The following is a 24,320-nucleotide window of genomic DNA, read 5'->3' as shown; positions in this document are numbered from 1 at the left end:
GTTTAGGAACCAAATTGAACTATATATTTGCATGTTGGGGGGGGGGGGTAAAGTATAGCGGGTCTGCATGCAAAATGTGTTAGGTACAATTATTCAATATATTATGAAGTAAGAAGTTTTTTCTCACTTCAAACTGTCAAAATACTTTACTCTCCCCCCTTATGTGCAAATATATAGCCCCAATTATGCATTTCTCTTATCTATTCTGTCACTTGTCGTTGTCTTGTCTCGTGCTAAACTGAACGAAACCAACGAAGAAACCAGTTTGTTTTCAAGTTTTACGCAACGTAAACCTGAGTGAGTGGCATATAATACACAAATTTACGAATTCCCTCCACCTACGGAAAATAAAAAAGACAAAACTCAAATTTCTGAAATTTGGAAAGCCTTTTTTCCACAGGGGGTATTTTCCACTGGGACGGGTGGTATTTTCCTCGGGGGATGGTATTTTCTGGGATGTAAACGCCGGCCATCCAGCATACCGGGTTACTTTATTTTTAACATATTTTTAACAAGGAAATTTTTCTTAAACAGTTTTCAAATCATAAGAGCCCATTTCTAACCAATCTGTCTTTTATCAGTTTTAGCCATATAGCATGAAGAAAATTCTTATAATCGGGACTCCTTATAACTAAGTAAAAAAAAAAATTAAGCGAATTTTCTTGACAAAGATCTCACTTAAGATTAACAAAAATGAACTGGTTAATGTTTATAAAACTAGAATATATTCCATTGAAAAAAAGTTTTCGGATGTGCCTATTAGTATTTATTCTCCGCAACAATGTTGTCGAACTTAAACAATATTCCAAAATCTTGAGAAAATGTTTCATTGCATTTGTTCAATTAGTTTCTTTGTCATCTATTGTTTTTTTTCGAGGATTTGAAGAAAAGTGAAGAGAAAGGAAACAGGATATACAGTTAAGTGATGCATTCACAAAGTACAAATTACACATGGCTGCTGTATCTTTACCCAGCAGTATGAAAGCAAATAACTTGTTTAAAAAAAGTTCTGCGTGTTATGATCCTTATCTAATTGACACGGAGTAACATCATCTATTTAAATGGATTATGGTGTCAAAATGTAATTTAAAGTGTATTTGTTATTGCCACTAAATATCTGGGTGGGAATAAATGTAGTGTCCCATCAAAGATGGAATCCTCGCTGAGCAAAAGAGTTCGTCAAATATTTGATGTCATTCCAAAACATAAGCAACCACTGCCGCCAAAATGACCGACGTGATTTATCATGATACATTCCAATGTCTTCTTCTACGTTTCTATTTTTTTTCACATTCCACTGTCACTTTTCCATATATAGATTATAAATAAAAAAAATACCGTATGAAAAAAAAAAAAAAAAAAAAAACGTAGACAAGTTTTGAACGTGATGTGTTATTAGCGGAGATCAAGCAAAACATTAGACGGTTCTGTTTCTATAGGTACCAAGTTCCGATTAAATTTTATTCACCGATGCTATTTTTCTCATTGATTTTCATTGAAATAAAGTATAGCTTATTTGGGGAAAAACATTCTGTTTTATTAACAGGACTCCAGAGCGTAGACATGTTCTTCAAATACCATTATACTGTCTTTATATTGGTATGTGTTTATTCATAAGAATAAAGAAACAAATGAAGATCAGAAATGGGGCTTCATACTATCCTAAAAATAATGAATTAAAAGGTAAATAATTTTAACTTTGTGGTGGCTTTAAAAGGTTAGTTCTTCAAAAGTGATAATTTCGCATGTTTTGCCATTGTCTTTTTATAAGCGACATCTTTTCTTCGTTCCCTAATTATAGTGAAGCATTTAAAATAGTTGTTTTCCAATAATAATGTTTGGAAACTTTGAATTTTTTCAGTAGGAAAGTAACTTTTTGTCTCTATTTTCTCTGACATATGAGAGCAAAACTTGAAAGCAGAGCTATTCATATTATTTTGAAAAATATACTATTGATTGTTATTATTTAATATACATAACAGGCTCAAAATGAAGATAAGGTTTCCTGTTACTATAGCAATGAAGAAACTTAAAAAAACATCTCTTTTTTCAAAGAAGATTAATGATTATCTTAAGGGGGAATAACTATTGAAAAATGATGACTTCTTCATCATTTCAGACAGAAACCTATTCTGTCCACTGCCTGTGTGTATTGAAATGAGGTGCAAATTGAGTTGAAAGTCCTATGATTTATGAACTTGGCATATTTTGGATAATCTCCATTATTCAACTTTTTGTAAATAAATTAAAAAGGAAAATTTTGTAAAATTTCCGTTAAACTGATGCAATCCATTTGTGATATATGACCTGCCTCAGCCCGGAAAGCAGGCTCATGGCTAAAAAAATGCCTAAGCGAAGGGCATTATTTCATAGAAACGTAGTGTGGGAGTGCAAAATGCATTTTTCAAACTCAATACGAGGGTAGAGGGAGATTTTTTTTTAAATCCTCCTAACACCAAATTGGCACCCCTGTCTACGAGGCGGGCTGTTTGGTGTAGTGCTGCTAATATCTCCTTTAAGAGAAATGTTAGATATAAATCAGTTAGAAGAACAGCGTCGTCGCAATCTTTGGCGACGCAATCTTCAGCCAACAAGCTGCGGCGCAAAACCCAGTACAAACCTATAAAGACGCCGTAAACTACACAGTGTTAATCGTACGTCATTGGGACCCTTCAACATTCACTATGGAGTCCTCCATTTTCCCGAGGAAAGAGTAGCGAACTAAGGTAAGTCATTTGGAGATTGATGCTTGCATGGTCGAATTGCATTGCCACCTTCAGAATTTCTAAATCAATTTGTTTGAATTTTTTTTTTTTTAGGACGTCACTTGCTCTCTAAAGAGTCCCGCAAATGAATCTGAAACTTGAACTCGTGTTTCGTCTAGCCTTATTCAACGTAAGCCATATTCGAATCATCAATAGTCGTAATATTTTTAGCTTCAAAGCAGTTTGAAAATGTTACCACAAAATCAATTTGGTGGCACATCCATCACAAACCCCCTGAAGGTGATTTTGAACTACCTTCATTGGATCAAATGTGCTTTTTGGGTCCCGATGAAGCTGTTGAAGAACGCCTCGCACACTCTTTAAAATTATGGGAACTCTTGTAACCTGATGAAGAAAAATTGCGAGACACAAACAACTATGCCAAAGGTTACATGGAAATGCGAGAAGTGGAGGATGATGTAAATCGACGCGCTGCTTCACCGGGACAACAGCCTCCAAAGGTACAGCTAACTTTCACTATGCGAGTTGGTGTCGATTATAAACGGTTCAACCTTCCTGCATGTAATGAATCATGCGCTGTGTTTACTCTTAATGCTGACCATAGTTTCCTGTCAAATTAAATGGTTGTAAAACAACAGAGCAAAAATCTTTTCAACTTAAACAATGCTAATCATCGTGTGGAGCCCTTCTCCTACCCATTGTTGTGTCCAGATGGAACGTCAAGGTGCACAGTGGATATGCCACTTCAAACACCTTATGCTAGTCGTCCACATCTGACACGGCTAGAATTAGCGAGGTATCTTATTTCTTTTCAATCTGAACTTTCCAGAACCTTTTCTCTGCAAGCTTCAACACCCAACTTGCGTCGGATTAGTTTTGATGCTTTGCATTTCGGTGGAATACTTTCGAGAATATCTTATCAATACAGATCGTATCCAGTGTATAAAATCAAACCAGAACACGATTATGGTTAAAACTACGTAGATGTTACTCGACTTTTCAACGACTTAGCTTCGAAACAGAATACAGTTGTTGGCAGAAAAATAATACTACCGTCATCATTCATTGGATCAACATGCTACTTCGCTCAACATTTTGAAGATGCCTTGGCTATTGTTTGTCGCCTTGGATCACAGATTTCCTTATTACTGTGACTTGCACTCCTGGTTGGCTCGAAATTAATAAAGCAGCACGCATTAAATCTGATGATAACAAGTTTATCATGGAAGAGTCCAATGAAGATCGTCCCGATCTTGTTCGAATTACAAAAGTAAAATTGGAGGAAATAATCGATGATATTGATAAACGACAGATATTTGGAAAGGTGGCAGCATATGTGTACACGACTGAATTTCAAAAACATGGGCCACCAAATACATATGCTTTTGCTAATGATCATGGGTCCTCGTAATCGAATTCATAATCCAGTCCAAATTCATGATCTTATTTCGGCAGAAGTTCCAAATACCGACGATCCATTACTAAGAAAATTAGTCTTAAAGTGGGTGATTCATAATCCGTGAAGGGAGTCAAATCCAGATGCGAGTTGTATGATCAATAAAATTGGAAAACTGCAGTGCCCCTTCGGTTTTCCAATGTAATACAATGAAAAAAACAACAACAAAGTATCGTCGTTGTTACCCAAATTATACTTAATGAATAAAGAGGAATTTTCACTTGTTTATCGAGGAGACTCCAATAATCACAGTGTTACTCGTGATAATCGTCATGTCGCCACATATAATCTTTATATGCTCAAAAATTTTAATGTCATATCAGTGTCGAATATGATGACAGTATAGGTCAGGTACAAGTATTTACATAAATACATCTACAAAGGACATGGTTGCGTTTCAATAAAGATTGTTGAAATTCAACGGTGTTTGGTTTACAATGAAGCAGACACCTATGTGGAAGGACGCCGTATTGCACCAAGTGAAGCATGCTAGCGACTATTTAGTCACTACTTCTACAACTACTAATATCTACTAATAATAAGCCGCCTGAAGCCAACTCAGCTACACACGCTCTTCCCACTCTATTCAAAGCCTCCCTTTTTACACCCTCCCATTACAGTTCACATTTCCTTTAATTTTTTTTATGACATCCTCCCACCTCGACGAGGATGATCTGCTTTCCGTTTAGCCCTAGACGGTTGGCCGAAAAGGACAATCTTCGGCAATCTGTCATCCTTCATCTGCAGAACGTGTGCTAGCCATCTCAACCCTTCTTTCATTGTATCCCTAGAAATCGGGATTGAACCACATTTTTTGTACAGTCTACTGTTTGACATAGGGTCATTCAGCTGGGTACCCAGAACATTCCGTAGACAATTTCTCTGGAAAATATCTAGTAAATCTTCATCCACTTTTCAGAGCGTCCTTGCTTCAGAGGTATTTGACCATATTTGACCACTGTCATCACTGTACCTTCCAATATTCTAGTCTTGATTTGCAGACTTATCTTCCTATTTTTCCAAACTTTTTTTTTAACTGTGAAAAAACACCCTGAGCCTTGGTCATTCTACTTTTAACATCTTCACTGCTCCCACCGTCTTTACTAATAATACTACCAAGGTAAGTGAAGGTGCCCACCCGATCAATCTTTTCGTTACCCAACGTCACATTTTTATCGTCATTTATTCCTAGCCTTAGTGCGTATTTTTTACCCAACGAGGCGTTGAAACAAATGAAAAACCAAGAATTTCAGTACTATTGGGATTTCCCCTAATACATTAAACGGAATGGAAAAACGAGTGCATGGGAGCCATGAATCCGTCGATCGTGTGTCACTGGTCGTATTCACAATGTAAATTTTGTAGCTCATCCCGATTGCTTCTAGAATTGGCACTGTCCAAAATGCCTTCTGTAATACTCTTATACTCTTTCGGTAATACTCTTGCAAGAATCACAAACATTCTTGCTTTAAAATCCTGCAGATCCAAAAGGTCTTTGGGAAAGATTAAAAAATTAGTTGACCGAGGATTTTATTCGGCAAGTGCGACGAATTGATATATCTGAAGAGACTGCAATCAAGCTTGCTTATCGTATTGTTGTATCCAAGGTAAATACGACGGCAATAAAAGGTTAAAACTTTAGTTTTTTTGGGTGGAACTATATGGAATGGACAACATCAAGAAAAAAGAATAAAACTTGGAATTTCTAAATTCTGGGAGTCAGTTGTTACAGGCGATAGTATGTATCGGTTTGTGCAAGAAAAACAGCTTGAAATTATTGATATTATTTTACAGGCTGTCAATGATCGTGAGTATGTCTTGTAAATATTTTTTTTCAAAGATAGACCAGCAGTACCGGTAAAATATTTTATGTATAAAACCATGTATCACGCTCCGTTGTATCCTTGTTAACCTTGTAGCATCGACTTTATTGCCATTTGGACTAATAATACACAAAACCTTTGGCTTGAAAGCTCCCCTTTCTTCAAAATTCAGTTTCCAGCATAAGACCTGGTTCAAACAAAGCTTTAGAATTTGTTCAAGTAGAAATTTTCCCACTTGACGAAGAACCTATGTTACCCAACTATGGCTTACAAAATATGGATCAGTTTTTGCGGTCCATTCCAAACAAGTCATCTTTGGAACTATTTCAAACTACATTTGCAAAGTACATCTTGGACTTGGGAAATGGAAAGCTTCCCAAAAATGACTTTAGTGAAATCGAGTTACCGGAAAATATAATGTAACTGGTAATTACATATGTAGCTGTTTGCACCATTATACAATACATATAATGTATACTGGTAATTTAATTGAGGAATTATTTGGAGACTGCCTGTCAAGTCAAGATTTGAATTTAATGTTGGGTCGCCTCGTCTTTACTTCGACAAATAAAGAAGTCTGAAAGATGAATGTGAAAATTGTCCATTGCCTTCCAGGAGAATACAGATCTTGGGACCAGGAGACCAGGGACAGACCAGGAGAACACAATGACTCAAAAGCAAAGAATAATACAAGAGTTATGATTTTTATGTAGCTTAAATTCTTCAGAGGGATGTATAATTTAACCCACCTTATTGTTACTAAGTATTTAACAAAGTAAACAAGGCGAAAATAATTCCTGGGGCAAAATCATGAAACGAAGTTCGCATTTCGCGAGTTACCCGTGACTCTAGTATAGGTCAACGTGGATGTATTGTTGAACTACATCAGTTTCCACTTCGACCCGCATTTGCCATGACAATACACAAATCGCTAGGCCAATTTGAACTCCTCTAAATAATCATGGTATGTTGTATGTGACATTTTCTCCTGTTAAGAGACAACATAGCTTAAAAGTTCTGCTACCACCTGAAAATGATCGATGAACATATAATGCTATGTGGGGGGAAATATTGACAACTGTCAGCAAAACATCTATTGTTATAATTGTATGCCTTTTTAGATTAATTAAACGAGCAATAATTATGTATATATGTGTTTGTAGGCTTTTCCTTGAAATCGGTTACATAGTTTTTTTTTTCTTAAGTAGCATATTGACATTTCTGGCCACAAAAACGATCTAAATAGGTTACAAGTGACAATATATGTACGTGTTCCGCTTAGTCGTGCCGGGGACCGGCAGCGAAGCCGCCGGTCTCTTTGTCCTATTCTTTATACATCTATACATTTTACCCATACAGAAAATATTATATATATATATATATATATATATATATATATATATATATATATATATATATATATATATATATATACTCGACCTTTTTGATCTATTTTTTTACTTCTTTTGATCCTTTTGATTCTACTTCAGCTTAGATAAACTGTAGCCTAAAGTACTCTTTATCTAAATCTTGTTTTTTCCATTTTTGCGTTCAATAGTGGATTGTCATGACGGTAAGACTTCTTTTTTAATTGGATATAATACTATCTAATATCTGTAACTTAGTATGCTGTTTGTCATAATTTTCATTGTTAGCCCAGTTTCCACGTAGTCGATCCTGAACAAAGTTAAAAACTATCGTTAAAAGTTTCTTTAAATTTTCAAGCTCTTTTCTAAAGTTTTCTAATTCTTTTGAAGAAATTCAATTTTAACAATTAAGCTTAAAAGAAACGAGTGAAACCAGCCTTGACTTGGCATTGCCTTAACATACCTCTGACATGGATTAGTCTGGTTTCTAAACAGTTGTAATTTGCTACTGTCTTACAAATATCTTACCATAGAAGGTCAAACAGACATAGAAATCAAATTGAGAGTTCGAGACATTCTGGGCAATAATTTGAATAATGTAATTTAACTTAGTCAAGAATCCTTGCGCTAGGCAATTTAGTTATGGTGTTTTTTTCATAAAAAAAATTGAATTGCAATAGTTTTTTTTGGAGTGTGACGTATATAAAAAAACATGCCTTTGAGAAAATTGAGTTTAAAATTATCAGAAAGGTAACTTCACTTGAGATCAAAAAGTCTTGCAGTACAGGCTTTCAAACTTACTATGGGTGGTTTCGATAGCCGAATCGAATTTCGATAGCCGAAATTGGGACTAGCTAAGCCTGGAAATTGCTGTAGTGGTGGTTGAATTCTAGGAAGCAAAGCGTTCCTAGAACTATGCTACCTAGGGACACATAAAGACGAGGACACACAAGACTAGGGACACACATAGATGCACTGTAACAGATGTTACAGTGCAATATGATGTATACTGCTTGACACAGTGCAGTGTCAAGCAGTCTAAGCTTCTATTAAAAGTACTTGCAATGTCCTCGACATTTCTTCCAGAAATTTCCTCTTGTAAAGTCCCACAATACGAGAAAAAACAGGCTCCTTGTCCCAACTCATACAAAGGCATCGTTGAAGATCTTGAGACGGATGATGAAATAAACTTCTTTTGGTGGTGGCATCACGAGATACAAATGGATATTCTTCAGATGTAAACTATAGACCCTTTTGGTATTTTTCAATGATAGGATTAGTTTCCTAAAAACCTTAGTTTCCTCGCAAAGTTTCCTCGTGTTTTTACTTCTCTAAATTCTTTTCCAGTTTTAATACTTCATATCCAAAGGCTGACGTGGCAGGTATTTTGGACAACAGGTGTGAGTAGGTATTAATTTCATCAGTAAAAGGTGTTTTCAAGGAGATATGTCTTCAGTTTTTCTCAACACGTTTTAAGACCGATTCCTACTTCTGGATTTCAACTTTAATATGACTAGGGAAATGACAATAATTTCCCATGTGAGATATTTCTGTTAGGATAATATTCACGCCTTTAGTGCTTCCAAGAAAGCTCACGTTGCAACGTGTTGTTTTACGAGAATTCTCCGTGTTTTTCCGTCTGTGCTCTATGCTCTATCTGGTCTGTCTGAAGTTCTTTTTTCTTCATTTAGAATGGACTTGAGTAAAAATGTTACAGATTTGACCTTTCTAATAGAAGCGTTTTCTGCAATTTGACTCACATGAATTTTGTTGGGCTGGGAGTAATGTTTTACTAGGATTTTTGCTCAAACTAACCACCGGAAATATTAGTTCTTGCAGCTCTTGGGTAGTAAGTGAGCATTGAAGCTTACGTTTCCCCAAATCACACCCATAGAGAATGAGCTGACACTTTTCTTTGGTCAAAGACACGTTGTAGTCAATCCTAATAACTGATTGCGCAGATCGCTGACTACGCGAGTTTGTCGAACGAGAAAAACGACTTTGCATGTTTCCACTGATAAGCGGCTAGGGCCGGTCCTCATCATCGTTGTAAATCCTTATTCTAATTCTAGACCATCTTTGGTTCTTCAAATTAAACGACTTTGATAGAAGAAAAAGTGTCAATACTCATCGAAATAGACTAAATCCTATTGGATGTCACTTGATAACGCTGATACTGCAAGACTGCAGCTGTCTATCGCATCGCAAAGCATAAATGAGAAGTGGCTTAAAACTCGTGCTGTGTATTTCTGAAAGAAAATCTTTTAGTCTTGGTACGTCCATATTTTAAAGACAAGTATACGATTCAGAAAGAGCATATCGCACCATGGTGTCTGGGATATACGTTCAAAATTCGACCAGACAAGAAAATTTGACCAGAAAATTTGAAAGTTGCATTTTATTGGACGAAGATAAAGATGTATAACTAAACACTGTTGCAAAAAGAAGAACAATTTGGGATATCCGTCTGTTTTGAAAATACAACTTTTACACCGTTTCACTTAGATAAATATGGAACGCGGAAATTTACCATAGAAAATGGTAAATTTCTTTAAAACACCGTTTTGAAGAAACTCTTTCTATCTTTTTCACAACAAGCTTACAGTTACTCGTCATCTGGTCGTTGCATAAAGGAGTCTGTATTACTGTTGGTAAAAATAAGAAATATCCCAAGAATAACTGCAATGCTTATATACATGAAACCACCAGCTTTAGCATGTCGAAAAATCTACTGGCATATATTAAGCCTCCTACCTTAAAAAACAAAATTTGGTGTATTTCTTTATGAATAATAGCTATGGGCGTATATTTTGCTACATTTACGGGATAAGAAAGAGACAGCTTTCAGAAAAGTTTTCAAATTTCTGTTTACATAATTTTCAAATGTTTCATCCAATTATGTAGAGTTTGTGGATGAACACAATTCGGTATTAATGAAACGACCTCCGCAGCTATTTGTAGTTTCAATCAAAGTTTCGAATTTATCAAAATTTGCTTCAATCCTTATGAAAATACTTTCAAAATCGTCCAAGCCACCAGATCCCCTTATTGAAAGTAGTTTATTTGTTTAATTTCACTTATTCGTCCAAATTTATTAACACTAAATTTCAAAATATTAACCAAGTAAAAACAAAGTTTTATCAAGATTTTGTCGTTGTTTTTGCATTACGGTATCCTATTAAACGGTATCCATGCTTAACTTTATTAAATAAAAAAAAACAAGTTTTTTTAACTGAAAGTAAGGAGCGACATTAAAACTTAAAACGCACAGAAATTACTTCGTATATGAAAGAGGCTGCTTCCTCATCTACGCCCCGCTCTTTACGCTAAAGTTTGACTCTTTCTCTCAATTCTTCTTTTTAAAACAGTAAAAAACTTTAGCGTAAAGAGCGGGGCGTTGATGAGGAAGCAGCCTCTTTCATATACGAAGTAATTTCTGTGCGTTTTAAGTTTTAATGTCGCTCCTTACTTTCAGTTAAAAAAACTTGATTTTGGCTCTCCGCAGAGGAATAATCAAAACGAAATTTGCATATTTTTTTTTTTTTGGCTCAATGGCTTTCTCATAATTTTGATCGAATGATTTTGAGAAAAAAGAGCGGGGGACGAAGCCTAGTTGCCCCCCGATTTTTTGGTTAATTAAAAAGGCAACTAGAACTTTTAATTTTTTACGAATCTTTTTATTGGTAAAAGATTTACGTAACTTATAAATTAGCTTACGTAAAAAACTTTTGTATTCTCATGTTTTTATTACATATATGAGGGGATTCGCCCCATCGTCAGTACCTCGCTCTTTACACTAAAGCTTAAATTTCATCCCAATTCATTAAGAATGACCCCCTGAATCACAAAAGCCGTAGAATAAGTAGTTGAAATTACTGAAAATACTTTAGCGTAAAGAGCGAGGTATTAGAAGGAGGTGAGCCCCTCATATGGGTAATAATTTCTGTTTGTTTTAAGTTTTATTGCTGTTCCTTACTTCCAGCTGAAAAAGCTTTTTCACTATTATTTTTTAATTGTTTTTTTTTTTTTTTAATAATGCTAGTAAATCCTGCTCTCCCTTCATGGAAATTTTCTTCTCCCATTACAAATTCTCGAAGGAAAGTTCCCCCAGCATATCCCCCTCTTCTCAACCCCTCCCCCAAACCAAAAAAATCCTCCTGAAAACGCCTGTATACTTCCCAATAACCATTACTATATGCAAGCACAGGTCAAAGTTTGTAACTTGTTGCCCCTCCCACGGGGACTGTGGGGGAGTAAGTCGTCCCCAAAGACATAGTTATAAGGTTTTTCGACTACGCTGAATAAAATGGCTATCTCAGAATTTTGATCCGTTGACTTTGGGAAAATAATTAGCGTGGGAGGGGGCCTAGGTGCCCTCCAATTTTTTTGGTCACTTAAAAAGGGCACTAGAACTTTTCATTTCCGTTAGAATGAGCCCTCTTGCAACATTCTAGGACAACTGGGTCGATACGACCCCTGGAAAAAAAAAAAAAAAAAAAAAAAAAAAAAAAAAAAAAAAAAAAAAAAAAAAACAAATAAACACACATCCGTGATCTGCCTTCTGGCAAAAAATGCAAAATTCCACATTTTTGTAGATACAGTAGGGTTCTCCGATACGCTGAATCTGATGGTGTGATTTTCGTTAAGATTCTATGACTTTTAGGGGGCGTTTCCCCCTATTTTCTAAAATAATGCAAATTTTCTCTGGCTCGTAACTTTTGATGGGTAAGACTAAACTTGATGAAACTTATATATTTAAAACCAGCATTAAAATGCGATTCTTTTGATGTAGCTATTGGTATCAAAATTCCATTTTTTAGAGTTTTGGTTACTATTGAGCCGGGTCGCTCCTTACTACAGTTCGTTACCACGAACTGTTTGATTAAAGGTTATTCTTAGCGTTTCACGTGTCTAAAAAAATGCTACAAATATTATTCACTCGCTCAATTTAATTCCTTTGATATTGCCTATAAGTAATAAATTCAAAATGTTATTTAAAATTAATTTATGGGAAATGTTCAAGTTTTGAAACAGCTTTAATTACTTTTATTCTTCCAGCTCCTAGTGCTCCGTTTTTGATTCAAGAAGAGTGCGTTGCTGAGAACAATTCCATTACAGTCGCATGGCTGTCTCACCCCCCGGCGTTCGTAGAAGGATATGTACTTGAGCTTGATGATGGAAGTGGGGGAACATTCAGGGTAAGCTCTCAAAGAGTTTTCTTAATTAATCTTCCCTCGAAGAGATCTAGCATAATCTACTTTTGCGATTGCAATTATGGCCTACGCTGAATTTAATTAGGGTCAATTTCCTCGCCATTGAAGGTGATAAAATTACATTTCCCTTGTCATGCAAAATGGATGAGCTGATTTGTATACCGTTTGCGCTAATTATATTTGGGAAGGAGATGGTGCAGTGAGATGGGCAGGCAAGAAACACTTTCTTTTGTTATGGTGCCAGTTTACATCTATATTTACGTATTTAAACGATTGGCTTAATTCGATGATTTGAACTGTTGCATCAATTTTTTCAGCATTTAATTATGTTTTTTCCTTCGATTTTTACCATTAATATACAAATTAATCAACGGTATCTAGCTTAGTAGTAGGTAATCCTTCATGTGTGCGACAAATAAGAAACTAAAATTCAATATAAAAAACGTGAGAAATTTTGAACGTATTTTCAAATAAAACTTGCATTTTTTTATGATCTCAAGTTTTTTTGGGGGGACCGTTGTATAATCTCTTGAAACATTGTAGGAATTTTTCATACCTTTTTGTCATTTTTTCGAGACTTTTGATTAATTTTGTGTTCTTTTATCATAAAGAAGGACTTAAACTAATTAAAGCCAAATAATTAAAGGAAAAAAGGGACATAAAGCCAATATTAATTTAAAGGAAAATAAGTTTCTGCCAGCCAGATTCGGTACCTTAATTTCTAAGCCTTTTATTTAGCTTATTAAGTCCCAACCATTGCTCGAATTTACTATATAGATCTTTGCTTAAATTTCATTACAAAAATCCTTAAGCTTCTGAAGTATGGCAGAAGTTCATCAATATAGACATATTCTAATGAAATGGTTATCCTGGGGACGTTGTTATGCATTCAAGTTCCATGTTTTCCCTTCTTTTTTTTCAGAAACGTTGGTAGTTCGATAAGAAAGTGATTATAGCTGCGTTGTCTTTGGAATTGCGATGCTGCCCTTAGGAAAGAACGAGTTGACCTCTACGTATTTTTCGTTTTTTTTTCTTCCGAGTTCTTCGCATAGAAGGGTTCGTCGTAGAAAAATTAGATGATTGATGGAAACCTAGGGTTCTATTGTTTTCTTAAGAGTAAAAAAGATTGAGTAAAAGCAAGATAAAATTTTTCCAAGAAAAAAAAAATCTCACTGCAGCAAATTAGATTCCCGTGATGAGATTATGCGAAAGCATCTCCAGGGTAGCGCAATGTGTTCCACGTCTCATATGTGTAACCTTCAGGTCTCGTTATTTTTGACCAGTGCGCTTGCGTACTGTAAAGATTTTAAAATATGTGCCAAACGTTCAAGATCAGGACCAACGGTACCCCGAAGTTGTGATTATTTTTGGTAAATAAGCATTATTTTTCTTACTTTTCTCTACATGTCATGTGGATAGTTTCCAATGAAGTGTCAAGTTTTAGATATAATGAAAGATTTGCTTTTCATAAATATACTAATTTTGAAAATAAGTTAAGCCATTTCTCTGTATTGGAGGATCAAGTATAAACAGGTATATTTACATGTATTGTGAAAAAAACATACTTTTTCTTACTTCTCTCATCAATTGATTTTTAGTTTTCAGCAGGTGTTATATTTCGGATTCTTAAGGAGATTAAATAAAAAAAAAAACTAATTTTTTTAGCTGAAAGTAAGGAGCGACATTAAAACTTAAAACGAACAGAAATTACTCCGTATATGAAATGGGTTGTCCCCTCTGCAATTCCTCGCTCTTTACGCTAAAGCTTTTAATTGTTTTAAAAAGCAGAATTGTGGCAAAGAGTCGAACTTTAGCGTAAAGAGCGAGGAATTGCAGAGGGGACAACCCATTTCATATACGGAGTAATTTCTGTTCGTTTTAAGTTTTAATGTCGCTCCTTACTTTCAGCTAAAAAAATTAGTTTTTTTTTTATTTAATTTCTGAACGTTTTTGAATTAATGCAAGTTTGGTTTTGGCTCTCCGCACATAAATTATTAAAATGAAATATGTATATTAATTCTTTTTTTTGGCTAAATGGCTTTCTCTTAGTTTTGATCAGACGATTTTGAGAAATAAGGGGTGGAGAAGGAGGCCTAGTTGCCCTCCAATTTTTCGGTTACTTAAAAAGGCAACTAGAACTTTTAATTTTTAACGAACGTTTTATAAGTAAAAAATATACGTAACTTAAGAATTAACTTACATAACAAACTTTCATAACCTTATATTTTTATTATGTATACGAGGAGGTTTGTACCCTCGTTAATACCTCGCTCTTTACACTAAATCGTAAGTTTTGTCCCAATTCTTTAAGAATGACCCCTGAATCAGAAAGGCCGTAAAATAAATAGTTGAAATTACTAAATACTTTAGCATAAAGAGCAAGGTATTTATCTCCTCCTAAATACCTCGCTCTTTATGCTAAAGTATTTTTAAAACCTCTCATATGCGTTATAATCTCTGTTCGTTTTAAGTTTCAATGCTACTTCTTCCTTTCATTTGAAAAACCATTTTCATGTTTATTTTTCATTGTTTTCTTATAGTAATGCAAGAGAATCCTGCGCCCTTTTCATTGAATTTTTCTTCCCCCGTGACAGATTCCTCCAAGGAAAGATCCTCCACCATAGCCCCCTCTCGTTAGCCCCACCCTCAAACAAAATAAAATCCCCCTGAAAACGTCTGTGCACTTCCCAATAACCATTATTAAAGGTAAACACTGTTCAAACTTTGTAACTTGCAGCCCCTCCCCCAGTGATTGTGGGGGAGTAATTCATCCCCAAAGACATAGTTATTATGGTTTTTGACTATGCTGAACAAAATGGCTATCTCAAAATTTTGATCCGTTGACTTTGGGAAAAAAATGAGCGTGGGAGGGGGCCTAGATGCCCTCCAATTTTTTTGGTCACTTAAAAAGGGCACTAGAACTTTCCATTTCCGTTAGAATGAGCCCTCTTGCGACATTCTAGGATTACTTGGTCGATACGATGACCCCTGGGGAAAAAAACAAAAAAAAAACAAAAAAACAAACAAATAAACACGCACCCGTGATTTGTCTTCTGGCAAAAAATACAAAATTCCACGTTTTTGTAGATAGGAGCTTGAAACTTCTACAGTAGGGTTCTCTGATACGCTGAAACTGATGGTGTCATTTTCGTTAAGATCCTACGACTTTTAGGGGGTGTTTCCCCCTACTTTCCGAAATAAGGCAAATTTTCTCAGGCTCGTAACTTTTGTTGGGTAAGACTAAACTTGATGAAACTTATATATTCAAAATCAGCATTAAAATGCGATTCTTTTGATGTAGCTATTGATATCAAAATTCAATCTTTTAGAGTTTTGGTTACTATTGAGCCGGGTCGCTCGTTACTACAGTTCGTTACCACGAACTGTTTGATAAACCGAAAAAGCCTCCAAAATATTCTTTTATTAACCAATATAAAAACTATGTCAATTAAAAACGCACAACTATTAATAAAAGAATAATTTTCTGCAGATGAAGTTTTCGCAGAAGAGTAAACAGCTACACTAAACCAAACAACGAACAGAAACGAAGTAAATTAATTACTCAAGCGTAAAACCCAGAATGAACAGAAATTATTATAAATAACTTAGTCAATTTTAAAACAAGCCAAAACTACAAAAAATAGGAGTAAGGGTAACGTCCCCTATGCCTTGTAAAGGCCATAACATCACTTTCACTTTGCTGAAAACAATTCTTATTTCGAGTAGTGATTTTTACTTATCATAATATTTAAAAAAAAATTTACTTACCATATCATAATTTTTTCATTACATAAAATATCAACAATTGCGGAATTAATTATGTTATAAAAAAAAGTTTTAAACTTATTTGGTTTTCAGTAAAGCACAAGTAATATTTTGGGCTTTAAAAAGCCCAAACCACCATGTTCGTTTCAAATTTGACTTGGTTATTTATTGTGATTTCTGTTCATTTTTAGTTTTTCGCTTGGATTATAATTTGAATATTTATGTTCGTCTTCAGTTTAATGTAGCTCTTTACATTTTTATGGAAAACTGCTTTTGTGGGAAATACAAAAATTGCAATAGATTTTAATTAATGTTGCACCATAATACTTTGGATGGACGGGCACGGGGAAGATAGTTCAAATAAATTGATTGAAAATCTACAGGCTTCTATAGGGCTAAAGAAATCTTCACCCATATCATATTACAACCTTGGGTATAGACAAATATTAACCGACCACCCCCTCAGCATGTCCTGAAAGTTTCAACTTAAATTTCTTGGGTTGTTCCTGAGATACAAAAAATACATCCTTTTTGACAACCTTGGATGCACATTATGTCTCTCGATTTAGATCAAAATCCCTAAAGACAATTCTTTTACAATATACATAAGAACTGTCTTGAAATTCAAGAAAATTTACAAATCGGGGAGGGGGGCTCAGCCCCCTCTTTCTGGGTACGTTTATGATGTAAGATGGGTGGTATATTATGCTAGGATCCAAGGCCGTATCCAGGGGGGCCAGGGGGTTTGAACCCCTCCGAAATGTTTGTCTAACTTGAAAAAACGCAAAAGAAATGGATAGAAACAAAGTTCTTATGCGTTTTTGAGGTTTTTTTGTGCACCCTCTCCCCTGGAAAAAATCCTGGCTTCGGCCCTGCTAGGGTCCCTTGCTACTCGGAGTTAATTTTGATTGTTCCACTAGTTTGAACACGTTGAGAAACACTGCCGCACAAAATGATTTTTTCTGGAATTTCTTATAATGAGCCGCAATGCAAGGCACATATGGAGGTGACATTTTCATGTCTCCAACTTGCCATAGGTTTAGAAATCCTTTCGGTTCTAGCAGCAACTTTAGAGAATTTGCTTTTAAACATTCAAAATAGTTATGAAGGATTGATTGCAGAAATTGAAGTGTTTTGCCTAAATTTGTCTATTGTTCATGGTGCTTGAAGAACTTGTGTGTAAATGATGAATTTTAGGGGAGGTAAGTAACCATACACTTTTTTAGTTAGAAGTGACATATCCTGCTTATCCCCTCCAGAAATTCCATGAAAATGAACCGCTTATAAGCATATAGTTTGAGTATAGGCTCTATCTTACTTGCTTTGATTCAGTTGAAATGAGAGCAGCTGTTGCTGATCTTGAGAACTTCAACTGGATTGGTATAAATCGCCTGCACTAGAATCTAATCTCTTGTATTTTTCTCTAGAGATATTGTTTTGTATTTATAATTTGCCTTATAAATAAATTAGTGTTGGCAATATATAACTAAATATTGACAAATTTATTATTTCAATATGTGCTATTTAAAGCGAAGTAAATAGGCAAAAAAATATATAATTTATTACAACAGTTCAATTTCCTCTGTAACTGTTAACATCCATGGGCGACTTCTTACTTGAATATCGGTGCTCTTGTGGTTAAGTGGTTTCAACTTTTTTTTTTTTTTTTTTTTTTTTTTTTTTTTTTTTTTTTTTTTTTTTTTTTTTTTTTTTTTTCGCCTTAAGTCTTAGCTTGAGTAAATATCCTCATTCCCCTTGTATGATAAGGAATAGGCCCATTGTTTGATTTTTTTTTTTTCAGATTATGTAGAGTTGGATGATTCATTGGTAATTATTAGTTTGTAAAGCATGGGTCAAGCTTTGGGGTGCTGTTCTGGTGTCTCCTAAACTTGTCAAAATACTTCGCATTTTCATGACTTAAGCAAAAAAAGCTGGCTGAGAGTTATGAAATTTAAAGCTGAATGTTTTAAAAGGGAAGCCTTGATTGTGAAATGTCAATTCCTCAGTCTGTCCTTAAATCAAATAAAAAACAATTTCTTTAACTGAAATTAAGGAGCGACATAAAAAATTAAAACGAACAGAAATTACTCCTTATATGAAAGGGGCTGTCCCCTCCTCAACGCCCAGCTCTTTACGCTAAAGTATGTTATTGTTTTAAAAAGTAGAAGTGTGATAAAGAGTCAAACATTAGCGTAAAGACCGGGGCGTTGAGGAGGGGACAGTCCCTTTCTACTTACAGTTACTTCTTACATGAATTCTACTTACAGTTACTGGAACAAATAGACAGGGTCCCAGGTAGAAATATGGTGTTTTTACTTGGAGATTTTAATGACCAGGTCGGTAGAAATAGGGATGAACTAAATCCAGAAGCAATATGTGTAGATAGATTGTCAAAATTGCGTGTCTGTAAAGTCTTAGGAACGGCTGAAGGTATTAAGTTGAAGCTTCCGGGAATTGTTGAAGGGGATTTAAGTAAATTAAAGCACCCTAGTGCTTTTAGGTTGTCAAATCGAATGTCAAATCAAATCGGATGAAGTAAATTACAAATTTTGGGTTTGGAAGAGCCAAGAGGAGCTTATCAAGAAAAATGAATGTTTGACAATGTGGTTATATTCATATGTTGATTTGCTAGTAATTTCCGGCCGTGGAGACCCCTAGAGTTAAAGTTTGAGAATCATAGTAAAAACAAAATAATACAATAAAATTCCCTTAATAAATTGTTGATCGAAATTCGTATATATTCAAGGTAGTAATATGAGGGGGGGCTGGTGTGACTTCAGCCGTGTAGAAGCCCAAAACTTGTGCGGATTTTCAAAACATTTATCTGAATAATGTTGTTCCTACTCATCCATCGTAAGTTTAATAGTACAACTATTATTAAAATTTGATGCAAAACTTTGTCCAAGCATGAATAACAAGCCAAAATCTTAATTACTATGCATAAAAACCGAAAAAACTTACGTATTCATTTTATTAACCAATAAAAAAATAATGTCTATTAAGAATAAATAGGAATTCACTTAACAAAGCTTTTTCAAAAAGGGAAAGTTTAGGGGGCCCCACTCTTCTTTATTGTTGTTCATTTTGGGTCCCAAGTGATTTCTTTTTAACTTTGAATTGTTAGGTTTCTTTAGTTCTGCTGGTCTTTGCGTTAATGCAGCGCTCAACTTATGTTGAAAACTTTTTTTTGGAAAAATGATTCATGATTAATTAATAAAAGAGACAGGGTAGCTTTTTCCAAAAATTATGTCTCTAATAATAATATCTCTAACTTCTATGTTTGTAAACATTGAAGCCGCTTTTTATTGTATTTTCTGAATTTCTTTGATTATTTGCTATAGATCTATTAAATTATTTATGTAGGGTTATAGGAAACGGTTCACCATTTATCCTTATTGATGGCTTAGCTGAGGTCCTTACTTAAGTATTCCATGTTATTTTCTTCTTTGTTCATTGCTTAGGCATTCCCTCATATACTTTTCAAAATTGGGCTCGCTTCGTCACCATTAGAAATGTCAAACTTATGGAATTTTGTCATTGCGCAACCCCTACCCTCCTTCATATAATCACACTTCATGGAAATTGATTAGTTTACTTTGTTCAGTTAATCAGTTGGAATCTACATCAATAACTTAGTCTGAAATTGGGAAAATGTGAAGCTAAGCAGTTGCTTAGGTTTGGTTACCAATTACTTCGATTTCCACGTCAATACATTTAAAAATTGTGGTGTCCTGGCAATAGAAGGAAAATCTCTTGCCTTGAACTAAATGAAGTTCAGGGCGGTGGAAACTCAGATGTATTGCCCTAACTATTTGGAGGTTTAATTGGAAAGCAAACAACTGGGTTTCTTAAAATTTCAATTGATAATGTAACTTCAATACTATAAATAGGGTTGCTCTTCTTTTTTTTACTTAATTTTATATTCCACAGCAGTAAGGTAATATATATTAAAACCTTCTTCCGCAATTAGGAAGGATCCCGCCCTAGAGCCCTTAGTGTTTAAAGTAAAGGGATTAGTATTTAAAGTATTTGGGATAGAATCAGGCAAAACAAAGCCTTTCTGACAACATGGGTGCGCATAGTGTCTTCAGTTAGTACAACATGCCCCTCAATATCCCTTGAAAGTTTCAACTTAACACCCTTAGGGTTTTCTGAGATATTGCAGATACGTACTTTGACAACCTGGATATACCTAGCGTTTTTGATTTAGTTCAACATCCCCCTCCACTTGAACTGAAAGTTCAACCTAAAACCCTTAACGTTCTTGAGATATTGTAGATACGCTTTTTTGACAACCTGGATATACATGGTGTCTTTGATTTAGCTCAAAACCCCCCTGAACATGCCCTTAAAGTTTCAACCTAGTACCCTCAGATGTTTCCGGGAAATTGTAGATACGCTCTTTTTATATCCTGCATAGACATGGTGTCTATGGAGACTTCGTCTTTTTGAACACCCAGGATCAAATATGCCCCACCTTCCCCACAATAAAACTTGTATATAAAGAAGGGGCATCTCGCATAATTTGCTGTCCTTGTCTCAATGACAGTAGGGGGTCATCTCATCCTTGTAGGCATGGTTTTTAGACCTTCCGACAAATTTGGAGAAAATAGTTATCTCAAAATTCTTATCAGATGTTTTTGGGAGTTGGAGCAGGCAGAAAAAAGGGCGTAGGATGGGGACTGCTTGCCCTCCATTCTCTTTTGACTCTTAACAAGGATATTAGAACTTCCAATTTCCAATCGAATGAGTCCCCTCCCAACGTTTCAATGACGACTCCTTCCGTGGTCTGAAAAAAAAATATAATATATTGAAGCTATATCCATCTTGCCCATGTAGCGCCATTTCAGTGACTTTGATAATACAATTAGTCAATGGTTAAAAGTAATTTAAAAATTGAATTGAATTTACTTACGACCCGTTGTAAACACAATAACAAACGGAGTATAAGAGAAGAAAAAAAGGAAAAGACGGAAAATGACAAATAAAACAAAATTAAAATTAATAAAATAAGCACACAAGCGCAATAATTAACCAAATAATTACAAAGTATACGTAACAGGCACAATAATAATAAAAAAAGAGACGCGATACATTTACTGTTTCAAAAGGGAACACCATGGGCGTCTATTGATTCCTTTGTTGTAAGCTTCAATGCATTTGCTGATGGCATACTGGTAATAAATTCGCTGGATTTGCTTTAGTTCCATTGCCGAAAATGTATGCCAAAAAGGTGCAAGGTACAAAAAAACTTGGAAGCGCATATGAGTTATACAATTTGGCTAGTAGCCGGCGCTTTAAACGGAGTTTATTAGATGCTACGCTACCGAATGTAACGTTATGAGTTGTGGATGTTATGAAAATTATGAGTGTTGTTTACTCTGGTAAAGATAACACCCAGTCCCTTGTCAAGGAGGATTATCTCAAATGCCATGTGACTGCGATGTCATTAGAACCCATAAGAATTGAAAAAGAACCCCTCTAGCACAACGCAAGGATAGCCTAACACAAAAGGATAGTACAACAAAAGGATAGTATAACACAAAAGGATAGAATAACACAAGGATAATACAACAGAAAAGGATAGCATAACGCAAGGATAGCATAAAAAGCAACTAAACTCTCCTAGTATTTTTATTTCTATTCTTTCACCTCTAATTAACTCTATTTTTGAAAACCATGGTCAATAAGTAATTTTTGAAGCCACCATTGCTATTAGTATTGCAAGGCATTAAAAAAAAAGTTTTTCGAGAGCCAGTTGAAGTCAAACTTGACTTAAGTTATATATTTTTTTTAGATAGGGTGTCCGGCTGATTTTCCTCTAGATTATTACAAACTGGAAAACTCTCCCTCCCTCACCTCCCTTTATGATTCCCTACTGAAAATTCCTTACCAGAAAGTTCCCCCCACAGACATAAAATCCATCTAAAATTGGCCTGCCAAAGGGAAAGTAAGGCAACTAGAAAAATGCAGAAATGAAGGGAGTTTGGAAAATTCTACCTATGTTTTATATTTCTGGAATCCAATATCATCTCTCCAAAATATGGAGTGGAATATCCTTTCTAATTTATTCTTGTATCTTTGTTTCTTTTCTAAATGATCTTTTTATTTTTTTTGTGTTTTTTTTTTAGTTATCATAGTGGGGTAAGTTATAAGTTAAAAGCAAATAATTTGCTTGCTTACTTGAAATAAGAAGTTCTATCCGTTTTGCAATTGCTTGTTTCTAACTTTTAGTTTGACTTTGTATCGTTTAAACTGATAGTAAACTGATAGTATAAAAAAAGCCCCTTAAAGCTACTTCATACACGAAAACCTGCTGATGTACGCCTGGTGAACGCACGGTGTGGTTTGGTGTAATTTACTACAGATATCTGCCCCAGACCAAGTCTAAAGGAAATAATTATTCGTATTTCTTAGTCCCAGCCTACATCTTTTCGTACTTTCATCATAGGGCACCGGTTCAACTGTTGTCACTAGTTGTATATTTACTAGTTATTTTCTTTAACCTTTCTTATCCCTCTATGATAACTCAATCCACTACAACACGAAAAAATCAGTTAAAAGAAATAAAAACAAACACTAAGGATATTCTGCATCATGCATTCTGACACTATAGGTAGAACATACCAGAAAACCCTTCTTATCTCGATTCTTTTTACTTGTTATATACTCCCTTTGCTGGAAAATGTTTTATTTGGGAGGTTTTTCCGGGGGTGGGGTCGGGGGAATTTGCCTGTGGAAGAATTTTCCGGAGGGAATTCTGTCCCGGGGGATTGCCCGCGTGGGGGTTTTTCAGGGCATATTGTCCGTGGGAGAGGGATTTTTCGAAGAGGACGGAGTCCAGTGTGTTACGAAATCAAGCAATTTCATACTGTTAAAATTTCCAAGAATTTTTTTTATAGATGAGTATATCTAAAATAAAGAATTTAGAAACATTTGTACAATATGCAACATAACCTTCAAAGATACCTTGTTTGTTTAAAATGTATAATTTTCAAATCTATAGAAAAAATGGGTGAATCATTTATTTATTTGTCTTTTCAAAAGATTACCTTAGCAAAATAAACAGATTGTTTTAGAAATTACTTATTATATTTCAAAAGTTTTTTTTCTGCCATATTCTTGCATGAAATGAAATCAAAAGAAAAATAGAGATAAAAACTAGAGATAAAAAATGAATCCTTTGGATAGTAAAACTAAACTAAAAGCAACAATTGTGTTTTTTCAATGTTTTATTTAAGTTTTTACATTTTGAATATTTAAAGTCCATGACTGTTCTTATAACCTGTGCTAATATGCCCATGTCCATTTTTGCAGCCAACGTCAACATATAGTCCCAATATTATTCTACACAAATATCTGTGTTCTAGCATTATTTGTTTGACTTGTTTTTCAATGCAAAGGGAAAAATGTCAGCATAGACAAACTTTCATATTTGATTTTGTGCATAAACTAACCAAGAGGAACTTATATACTAACTTATTTACTATCCAAACTTATATATTAACCAAAAACTTCTATACTAATCAAAGAGGAACCCCCGGACCTTCGATTCCTCTCCAAGAAGTTAGGCTATGCCAGATCCGCGTCTAACCTCCATCCATTGTAAAACTATTATTTAAAAAAATAGTTTTTTTTTAGAAAACAACTAAGTAACACCTCTTCAATTTGGAAGAATCTGGTAAAACATATGCATATATATATATATATATATATATATATATATATATATATATATATATATATATATATATATATATATATATATATATATATACTAGCTGTTGGGGTGGCGCTTCGCGCCACCCCAACACCTAGTTGGTGGGGCGCTTCGCGCCCCCCCCAAGCCCCCCCGCGCGCGTAAGTCGTTACGCGCCATATTAGTTACGCGCCATTGTAGTTGTGTCCCTGTGTCCCACCTGTGAATAGAGATAGGTATAAATATATGTTTTTAACTACGTAAAACATGC

At 34.8% G+C, this 24,320-nt stretch overlaps 1 protein-coding gene across 2 annotated transcripts in view; it reads left to right on the top strand.

Moving 5' to 3' along the window:
* Nucleotides 1-24,320, top strand: part of LOC136028874 (E3 ubiquitin-protein ligase TRIM9-like) — a 162,156-nt gene that overhangs the window by 71,598 nt on the left and 66,238 nt on the right. For both annotated transcript variants that reach the window (XM_065706821.1, XM_065706831.1), the window contains exon 6: nucleotides 12,431-12,570. In XM_065706821.1, the coding sequence (XP_065562893.1) occupies nucleotides 12,431-12,570 (140 nt within the window). The remainder of the gene's footprint in view (nucleotides 1-12,430; nucleotides 12,571-24,320) is intronic.

This window comes from Artemia franciscana, chromosome 1 (genome assembly GCF_032884065.1).
Source record: "Artemia franciscana chromosome 1, ASM3288406v1, whole genome shotgun sequence".
In the NCBI taxonomy this organism is placed as follows: Eukaryota; Metazoa; Arthropoda; class Branchiopoda; order Anostraca; family Artemiidae; genus Artemia; species Artemia franciscana.
The sequence above is the reverse complement of the archived record's forward strand: the minus strand, read 5'-3'. Positions and strand labels throughout refer to the sequence as shown.